The sequence below is a fragment of the Elephantulus edwardii genome, unplaced genomic scaffold (assembly GCF_000299155.1).
Source record: "Elephantulus edwardii isolate Elephantulus edwardi_28Jun2011 unplaced genomic scaffold, EleEdw1.0 scaffold00095, whole genome shotgun sequence".
In the NCBI taxonomy this organism is placed as follows: domain Eukaryota; kingdom Metazoa; phylum Chordata; class Mammalia; order Macroscelidea; family Macroscelididae; genus Elephantulus; species Elephantulus edwardii.
In genome coordinates, this window is record NW_006399845.1 from 12394887 (window position 1) to 12405677 (window position 10791).

The 10791-nt window shown below is 32.8% G+C and overlaps 1 protein-coding gene across 1 annotated transcript in view; it reads right to left on the minus strand.

Annotated features, from left to right (window-relative positions):
• Window positions 1-9975, minus strand: part of LOC102874601 (matrin-3-like) — a 15158-nt gene extending 5183 nt beyond the window's left edge. The window contains exons 1-9 of the mRNA XM_006891234.1: window positions 9064-9975; window positions 4932-4993; window positions 3988-4029; window positions 3574-3686; window positions 3271-3323; window positions 2799-2924; window positions 1292-1417; window positions 868-1035; window positions 8-92 (exon numbers count right to left, since the gene is read on the minus strand). Of these exons, the coding sequence (XP_006891296.1) occupies window positions 8-92; window positions 868-1035; window positions 1292-1417; window positions 2799-2924; window positions 3271-3323; window positions 3574-3686; window positions 3988-4029; window positions 4932-4993; window positions 9064-9975 (1687 nt within the window). The remainder of the gene's footprint in view (window positions 1-7; window positions 93-867; window positions 1036-1291; window positions 1418-2798; window positions 2925-3270; window positions 3324-3573; window positions 3687-3987; window positions 4030-4931; window positions 4994-9063) is intronic.
• Window positions 9976-10791: the final 816 nt, after the last annotated feature.

Sequence of the window (10791 nt, forward strand, 5' to 3'; positions counted from 1 at the left end):
TTCACACATCTTCCTTGAAACCAAAGAGCCTTTTTCAAACACTGATCAACCATTGCCATTGCATCTTCTCTGGTCTCCATCTCAATAAAAGCCTGATAAAACAGAAAAACTTTTAAAAAAAGCACTTCTAAAATTTCAATGCTTATTACTTCTTCCCACATTAAGACCATCTAATCTTTCGTAGAGTGAACTATAATAAAATTAAATCAATGTATAAAACCACCATGAATCTCTGTACAGCACAAGTATTATTGGTATTTTTTATAAAAAAAAAGTAAATGCTTAGGATACATAAGAGTGTTCATCTGGAAAAATCCATAAATTATTTAACAGGCTCTACAAACTAAAAATGAAGAAGTAGGAAATAATCATATTCTTTAGATTTTGTAGGAATTGGATTGTGTAAAGTATTCCTAGAGAATACCACTGGGAATATAAATTGGTACATATTTTTAATTACTGGTAGTATCAAAGAAATATCCAAATCTGAAATTTAGACTTGATATCTTAGTTCTGCATGGAACTCTGCAACTACACTAAGTGCATAGCTATACAAATAGTAAAACCAAAATGCTCTATCAATCTAGGAAATTTTAATCTGTTTATTATAAAATTATGGAAAAAAGAGAAAGGGGGGGGGAGAAACAAGAAACTAAAGTGTTAAGTTTGTGCCAGAAAAAAAGACCTTTACTTTCCATTTCATACTCTTCCAGTATTTACTGGGTGGCTTTTTTTTAAACCACTCACTTTTTTTAACAAAAATTTCTCCATTCATCACACTATGACTAATTTTGATATTTCATTGAGGTAAAGGCCATTTAGTAAAACCTCTTTAAAACTTGTCATAACGGAGTGTTATTTTATTACCTGGCTTTTCATCCGCATCAATATGTAATTCTTTATTTTCCCGTAGGGTTCAGCAAGTTTAAGAACAGAGCTGTCTGAATAACCAGAATGTGGTAAATTGCTGAGATGAATCACACGTCCAAGTTCTTGTTTTTGATCAAACTTCTGATCTGGCTTTCCTTCAGGTTTCTTTATTAAGAAGAAAAAAACACACACACAAATACCAAGTTAAATGTCACAAGATATAACTGCAATTCAGCTTTAAAAGTATCTTAAAAAATTAATATCATAAAATGTTTATGAATGGAAAAAATCAATTTGCATTTTAAACTTTTACTTCAAATTACAATTTTTTAAAAAATCCTAGTTTCTAGCAATAATAACTTCAAAGGTCAAGTAAATATTTTAAATGGTTAATTAAAAACGTAAAAATGTAGAATTTTACCTTTATTCTTTTATACTTCTGTGATAAATGAACTCTCACTGGCTTGCCGAATACTAATGCTGGTGTGGTTGTGTAATATTCCACAGCAGCCTGAGCATCTTCTGTGGTTGCCATTTCTATAAATGCCTGAAAAGAGAATTTTAAATGTAAAACCATTGAACAATTTCTTTTAGACATTATATTTAATAATTACAAAATATTTTTAAGAATTTATCATCATCAAGATGAACTTCAGAGTCTTTTAGTCATGTTTTTTAAATATTTTATTATTTTTGTGTGTGTACCATCAAATCAGATCTGACTGGTACCAGAGGAGATTGCCCCTCCTTCTCCAGCAGAGCATCTCGTGAATTCCAACCATGTACCTCTGCGATTACAGTGCAGCTTCTTGTCACTAGATCACCAGAGCTCTCTTAAAGTGTTTGATTCCATGGAATTTGGTGTTTTTACAATCACCATCTAAAACATTTTATCATTATGCTCCATTTTTTTTTTCAAGTCTCTGCCAACACTTATATGATTTCTATCTCCATTTACTTATTCTGAATATTTCATAAAAATGAACTCATACTAGAAATAAAATTCTGTTTACTCTTTATTAAAAATCCACCTTATTGCTACTATGTGAGAGAAAGATGGGTCAGTTGTAGAACACAAGAACAATCATATGATTGTGAAGATAGTGTAGGATGAGGTAGTTTCAATCAGTTGTGCCTTATTGTCCCTAAGAGTCAAAATCTACTTCACGGCACCAAACTAGTGAATGGGTAATAATAATTTAAAATTCTTTAGGTAGAAGTCTGAAATGGCTTTCCAAAGAGGTTTCCCTAAAATCCTTATACAAATAATGAGTGCTATTGTGGTTTAACACTGTTAACCTAATGGCTAGCAATTAGAATCTATCGGCCACTCCATGAAGAAAGACTGCAGCCTTAGAAACGTGGTGTAGTTATGAGCAGAAACAGACTTGATGGTAGTGAATTTAGTTAAGGTTAGACAAATTCAACCATCCTAAGTAGCAGAATAGTAATTTTTGCTTGAAAATTAAAATTTATTACATTACTCATAATCTGTTATTGAGTGCACAGCACACACTATCATGTTTGCCTCCAACTCATGATAACCCCATTCACAATAGGGACTGAAACAACTGATTCTGTCCCATACCATTACTGGATATTTATAGTCCAATTTGAACCAGTCTCGTGATTTGATTTTCAGACTGTAACTTAAACACATGTCTCAATTTTCCCCCAATATATTTTAGTCTATAAATGTAATATAAGTAATTCCACATCACAGTAACAAGCCTCCACCAAGTGGTAGTTATGAATGAAATACATTGGTCAGAAATGGAATCCAGGTTTTTAGGACTAATTATAATAGTTTCATGACTTAATTGCCATTATTTCACTCTTAATACAATAGTACTATAAAAATCTGTTATATTCTGCAGTGATGATCTAAATTTAACATTGAGAAGAACTGTGCTTATTTCAATCCATACCTCATTAATTTTATTTAGAATCAGGTGATTTGAAATGACGCCAAATGGTTCCACCAGTTGTAAGAGTTGGTATCTCAAGTTTTTCCCTCGCTGAAAGTCCATGATGTGAACAACTCGACTAGTTTCCTATGAGCAAACAAAAGTAATTTCTTCAAAAGCACTATGAAACAGGTTCTACTTTAGAATTTTAGATAGCAAACTAAATTTAGAACAATTCTATAGAGAATTTTATAAGTATACACTAGGGGGGAAAATTATATATTGGCATAAATTTCAGGCTACGACCAAGAAGTGACACTATCAGTCTGAAACTTATTATATTGGTAAACTCTTATCAATGTTATAATAAAAACCCTAGGCTTTAAAACAATTACATTTTCTCATAATAAAAATTGTGAAACAGTTTCAAGCACTATAAGTCAAATCACAGTTCCCTAACAAGACCGTAAAATTCATGGACAGTCTTACTTACCACTCTGCCTTTTTGCATGTGTCTTGAACCTTGTAGGTTTCCATTTCCAGCACCTTCATGGGGACAGGAGAAAATATTACTTTTAGTCTCAAAAATAAATATGATGATGTAATTAATGGGCTGTTTTCATTGGGGGAAAAGGGATGTGGGAGATTATGATATTACAGGTTATCATTACTCCTGCCAGGTCTTGTCATGCAATGCTTTATGTGAACATTTTAGTATTATCTTGCCTCCAATTACAGTATTTCATGCTTAGGGCATAAACTCTTAAGGAAAAGTAATATGCATTTATATAATCACCAAGATTTCCTCTTGGTCCAACAGCTGGTCCTCCAAGATGAAATGAGGGAGGTGGGGGTCCCAGAATTCCAGGTGCTGGGTTTGTAGATTGCTGCAGCATAAATGGATCACCCCTAGAAATATGAAGATATAAAATTATAACATCAATCAGAAATTAAGACGTATTGTTAAAATATGCTATGGCCACTTCACCTTGAAAGCATTTATCTATGTGAAATAGATGAAACAAAGCTAACAGCAATCAAAGAGTAACTATCAATATGAAATTTTTTAAAAAAAATTCAACTACAGATACTAATTTTAAAATGTCTAGGGTTTTTGGTGTTGTGGTTTTTTTGAAATGTAATGCTAAAAGTTAAACTTGAAGTCTTTATACGATCACCTCTAAAAATAGTTTAAAAAGATTTAACTTACATTGTGTGTCCTGTATCATTGTCAGGATTCCATTCTGGGTAGCTTTAAAAAGATCAAAAAATTACATTTAAGATTAAGTTATCTCTTTCACAAAGTAGCCTCACTTGGTCTCTAGAGATTAGTAAAGTTATCTGAGGGCCTAAATGTTAGAAATATTACAGTTTTATAGCACGTCTCAATAAGCTTTCCAAAATTAAGAATAATTTCAGAAGTTCAAACTAATAAAAAAATGAGAATGTGATGAAAACTTAAGTACTATTGTGTTAAAATTAATTTTTCCCTGTGTTAGGTCAGAAGCAATAAATCTTACCAGAGGAACTGGAAATGTGAGTGATAAAGGGAAACGAGAACAGAACACAAAAGAGTCCTTCTCTCGTATTAAATATTAGGAACAGAGCTAAGCTGTGGCACTAGAACAAAGTATGTAGAAACTGCCACTCCAGTCAGTAATAGACACTGTGTGTTGCTGTGGCAAGGAGTTTCTTTTGGAAGTCGGTTTCATGATAGCTGCTTAAACTCAAAACCAAAGGGGGGGAATACCCCATAAGCTAAAGATACACCCTAATTAAGTTGTCTTGACAACCAATTTTTATTACCTTTCCCTTATTTTTTTTAAAGTATCAATTAAAGTACTATTAAAGAGAATTTATTCTAGGTCTCAAAGGCTAACTTTTTAAGTCTATTAAAACACCAGTGTTTTAAACTATTCACCCTAGAAAGAATATTAAATAAGACATTACTAAATTAGTATCACTTCATCCGATATTCAATTTGAATTCCAAATCTTTTATCTGTAATTAGTATTATTGTCAGGACAGTGCAGTAATATTATGCAATAGTAATATTCTGGATATTACAAATATAAATGACAAACTCCCAGATATCAACCAATGGCTGTTTCTGATTCACGATAAGGATGCTTTAAAGGTATTTCAAGCTCCTACATTTCAAGAAGCAGCTGGCATCGACGACTGTGACTTGCTCCATTGATATGTTGACTCCACTCCTGCAGCAAAGTAAATTAGTAGAATTAACAAAAATAAAGCTAAAATATTTTCAGTTGAGCCATTCAAACCATAGGAGTTAATCTTTATGCAGTATCAAAGGTTTTACAAACACCTGGCCATTCATTAAATCAAATTGATTTAATTTAAAAGAATCTCTCTAAATCCTGGCAGCTTGATCCTGCCCTCAAATATGCTATGCACATTCTTGGAAAAACTGGATTATTTGGTTAGTAAATTTAGAGATCTGACAAGAGAAAGAAGAATAAAAAAGATCAAGAATAGCTGTGGACACCCTGAGATCAGGCAAGGCAAATTAATTTCTGCTATGGACTAAACTGAAGGATACATGCTGCATTAGAAGTCTAAGACATTAAATATGATTTAAATAACCCATGTTTATTTAGAGTATCCTAGAATATTGTGTGCTGTAAATGTGAATACAATTATTTTACAATACAATCTTTCATTTCATCAAGCCCATGAAGAATGTATCCCCCCAAAATGCCATGATTTGTGCTAAACAAATTTAAAGTGATTCAACAATACCAACTTTTCTAGAGATTGGTCATAATTTATAAAAACTACATTTTCTTTTATCTCCCAAAATCAAAGTAGCAGATTTAAGGATGCCTATTTAAAAACTTTAAAAGGGTAACATCTATTATCGTCAATGTTTACCTCTTATATTTACTTTAAGGAAAGTTTACTTCCCCCCTATTTTATCCAAGTGTTCGGATTTTTTAAAAAGGGGAGAAAATTTCCCAAAAACTCTATGAGGTTTTAAAATGTGAAGAAAGAAGAGTTAGGAAAGTGAACTCTAGTATAGATCTACCTGGCTTTCATTCCCAAATGTGTCCCCAAGGTACAAGTCCTTGGCAAGAGTTACTTAAATTCACTGGGACTTGTTCTAAGTCAGTTAATTACTATAAAAAACTTATCAAACTATTGTCAAGATGTGCTCAAAAGAGGTAAACCTTCAATAAGACTGCTTGTGAGAGTCATCTCATAAAATGTCTGTTCATAATTATTAGTCTTTGAAAATTCCTAACATTAGACAAGTCCTGAAGTTAAAATTCTAAATTTCTCTTCATTTTGTCTACTATTATTTAGTAAGGCCTAAGAATTACAGAAAAGTAACAAAAGTATTCTAATAAGCATCCTCTTTAATTCACAGGAGATAGAAAGGGTATATAGTTTAATCAGAATTACTTATACCCAATCCCAATTGTTCTTTAAAAGTTGAAATTTCTACTGATAGAGTGGGGCCTTCTTTCAAACTGACAAAAAGTCAAGATCAGAAAATGAGATATGCACCTCCCATACCCAGGCCTTACTAATTTGCTATCTTGGCAACACTACCTAATCTTACTCAGCCTAAACTGAGGACTTAAGAGTCAAGAGAATTTAAAACCAAACCAAACCCCTTTCTCCTTGGATTCACGTTGACTTACATCAGATTGATAAACAAAATTCCCTTTTAAACTCGGTCTCTGTAGAACAGTGTTTTTGAGAAGGCAAAGATAAAATAATATGGAGAATAATTTCTGGTATGGAGGAATCAAGAATAACTTAAGGGCTTGCAATGTTAAGAGGGGGAAAAGAAGTAGAATTCAACTGACAAGATAGTGAGAGGCTGGTAATGGGCAGTTTTACTAAGTGAAAGGAATGTGAGTTGGGTAGAAAAGCACCAAAGTTCTAAAATGACCTAGGAAGAAATAAAACCTAGCAGCATTGCTGAAAGTCACTTAAAAATGTCAAATTACATGTTTTCAATATAAAATTCCTTTTCGCTTAGAAAAAAGAACTTCTGATCATGTGGGCTTTAAAGTCACTAAGTGAAAAGAACAGATTTTCCAAGTTATGCAGCAATACCAGAGAGCAGGATTAAACATTTAAAATTTTCACTGTCTACTTCCACCACAGGGATTTCCACTAAAGTCAGTGGTTGTTTATCAACTATAAAATGATGAGTAAAGAATTTACTGATAATGCAGATACAAAGAAATCAGCTGTGTTAAGAAAAGTGAAAAATATTAAAAGATAATCCAGGTGTTTAAGCCTTCTTAAAACTGGCTAAATTTAGAAAGATAATAAATTTTGCAAATGTAACACAAAAGTCCTCTAAATAGTTCTTAAACACACTCAGTATTCTGACAAAGAGAATGAACTCTTGAGGGCTAATCATCTGTGAAGGGTAAAAGTACATTTAAGTTAAAGCATCTTTTGAATCTAGAAGTTTCAAGCACTTAAAACCTGCTCATTTAGATACATTTTAGCAAAATTTAGAGAAGAAAAACTTTTCTCTGATGAACATTCTTGTGGTTGGTTCTTTTTAAAGTTCTTTTACTATGCTTTTCTATGTGCAAGGAGGAATGTTAAATTACTATGCAAAGTCCAGAAGTAATAAAGAACTTAAAGAACATTTGTCATAATTAATGCTATAGTTGTATTTTTAAAAAATCAACTAGCAAAAGGTAATACAGGGGGGAGGGAAGAATCATACATTAAAGGAATTTTTTCCTATCAATTCAAACCAACCTACAACTTGGTTGAGTATGCACAAAGACTGTCTCATGATAAGTTTATCTAACAAATATGAAAGAAGGTAGGGGTCAGAAACACCTACCAAATAAAGTAGGCTAACTTTGGAGTTTGAGTCAGTCAAGATAAATCTAATTTAGCACTTTTTCTAATTCTTTTTTCTGGTGTGAACTAAAGATTTGTGCAATTAAAGTGATCTTACAAGCTAATTTGAAAGAATTTTATAGCAAAGACTTTTAAGCTAAAAAATTTAAAAGACATTTTCAAAGTACCCTGTATATTCAAATAAGAGAAGTCTTTTTCACTTAATTATCTGAGAACAAAATTAAGATCCAAATAAAGAAAAGAATGAATGGGAATACATTTTAAATATCTTATAAACATGACTAGGCAAAGGAATAGATAATGAAAAGAAAATGACTATTCCAGATATTACTGTAAAGAAAAGGACTATAAAAACATCAATCATCAAATCAATTTCAGGGTAGCAACATGTACCAGTTATGCTGAATGACTATATTTATTGCACATCAGGAAAAATGGATGGTCACAGATCAAGCCACTGGAGTGCTTTAAAGTTGACCTTTAAGTCAACTGCATGGTATATTTTAATCCGTGAGAATGAGTAACACTGAAAAAGTGGAAAGAGAAAGGACAACACATATTCAAAATGGCATTTTGAAAGTTCCCCATTTTGCCAGAGGTGATATTAATTATAGCAAAGAAAAATTAATAGATTTTTTTTTGTTCAAATAACCTTACCAGAATCTTAAGCCTTAATTAGAAAAAGAATATGCTTATGAGGAACACAGAGCAGGCTATGCCAGAGTTGATTTTTCCAAGTCTCTAATGGGATAGATGCAATATGGGATAATAAAAAGTGAATTCTGAAGTATGTTTAAGAAAGTTGTGGAAAAGGAGGGAAAAAAAAGGATGAACATTTTCAGTGACACTATGAGTTTGTGTTAAAGGGAAACTAAAAAGGAAGAATGAACTAATCTAAAATGTAAAACACATTGAAACACCAGGGCTCTACATTAACTGTTCCCTGTAGCCACAGATAAAGGAAAAAAAGAACAGTTCAAGATTACATCTTTACTACATACAAATCAGCAATCAAGACAGATGGAGAGCTAAAATCTAGCATCCTGTATGCCAGAGCACATGGACTGCAAAGTAAAAAAAAAAAAAAAAATCTTAAAAAAATTATTTGATTCAGCAAAGCAGACAAAAAAAGTAAATTAAAACCAAAAAACCAAACCTGCTTAAATATATGGTTAAGAAGAACATATGGATGCCAAAAACTAACAAGATAATTCCAGTGGATGACAGTTTTGTGGCCAGAAGTAATCTAGGCAGACTGTATTAATGTAAAGCCCTGGTTTAAAATGCCAAAAACAATTACCTTCCAAATAATGTATTCTCAAAAGTATAAAAATTCTTGATCAACGAGTTAAAAGATATAGGTAAAAACAGAAAAGGCACTAAAATGTAAAAGAAATTAGAAGTATCTGTTGCATTAACTCACCTTATTAGAATGAACTGGCAAATCACATATAGAGCACAGATGGGGATAACCCTTCGGTAAGAGTCCATGGAAGTCTTCAATATTGCTACTTGGAGGAGCTCCTCTCTTTTTCTCAAAGAGAGATCTCTCTTGTAAGGGACCAGGACCACGTCCCATTCTCTCATACTCACTGTCAAATTTATGATAATTATGCGAGGTCTCACCAAAAAAAGAATCATCCCTACACCTTTCTCCATCTCTTAATCTGTCATCTTCATAATCCATTCTGTCATAATAACCAGATTCTTGAGAACGACTTCCATGGTCATAATCAAGCACTGGGTTGAGACTAGGACCACGATCATCAAAACTATCTCTTCTAAAGTGCCTTTTTTCTTCCCAATCATCCCTAGGTACTCTGTATGGTGGATCCCGTGTAGCAGATCTGCCATCTCTACCATAACTCAATGAAGAGCCTTCTTCCGTTCTCCTCCTTTTAAGCTGCAGAAGAATTTGGGGCAAATTCTCAGGAGTAATCTTGTCCTCTGGATAACGACTCAGTTCATCTAAGTCTCTAGCAGACAGACCAAAGCTGGCCAAAATGTTACTGGCCTGGTCTGCATCTCCACGGTGTTGAGAAGACAAAGGGAGTGGACCTCTACTTCCAATGTTAAATATAGACTGCAAATTATGGGAAGAAGTACTAGCAGAAGACAGTACACTATGAGCTCCTTGTTGATTCAATGAAGAACTCATTCCAAGATTCATTAAACTAGCAAGGCGTGCAGTACCCTGGTTCATCCTTCCAAGAGATGCTGGCATACTTAAAGACTGGGTAGCAGCAGCAAGAAGGCCTATTTCTGCTGCAGACAGGTCACGCCCATGACCCTGCGAATCCCTACCGAGAGATGACTGCTGGAATGACTTGGACATTGTAGAACTATCTCTTGTCTACTTTATAGATTGGAAAAAAAAATTTAAGATGGCCAAAAAGAAAGCTCACACTAGAAAGCTAGGTTAATTTTGCTTCAAAAAATGGTAACGCTAAGAAAAAGGATCAATAAGGACTGTAGAATCTTCTTCAAGCTGAGAACCAGCAGACCAACTCTGTAGAAAAATAAGCAATTTTAGTCATAAATCCCTTTAAGTAGATGCTGTTTTTTTTTTAAAGAAAAAAAACTTATGCATCATGTTGATTTAAAAAATAAACCATTTAAGATCTCAAATTTATAAGGAATTTATTACACATCTTTAACAGACTCCAGATGTATGCAGAGCCTGCATATAGATATTTTAAAAGTAGTCTTTTAGTAACTAAAGATTAATTATTAAAGAGAATTTCATACTAAACTTAAAAACAGATGTTTCGGTAAACAAAAATTTCATTAAAAATACTGATGAGTATTTTCTTTTAGAAGAATAAAATATACCCTTACTATGATGCTTAAGTTCCACAAGACTAAAAATTAATCTAGGTCAGCAAGTCAAAGATGAATCAGTTGTACTGTACTTTGGGAAATGAGACCTATTATCACTATTAGAAAGAACCTAGTAAAATCACAAGTAAATGACACTTAAATGTCAAGTACCTACTGTAAGATTTAAGACCAAATAAAATAGCTGAGACCTTTATGCAGCAAACAAATTTGAGGTGAAGACAGATGTAAGGAAAATAAGCAACTTTCTACAATTTAAGAATATCTACCCATATTCAAATCACTTACTGGTCTCTAACTGCCCCATCCCACA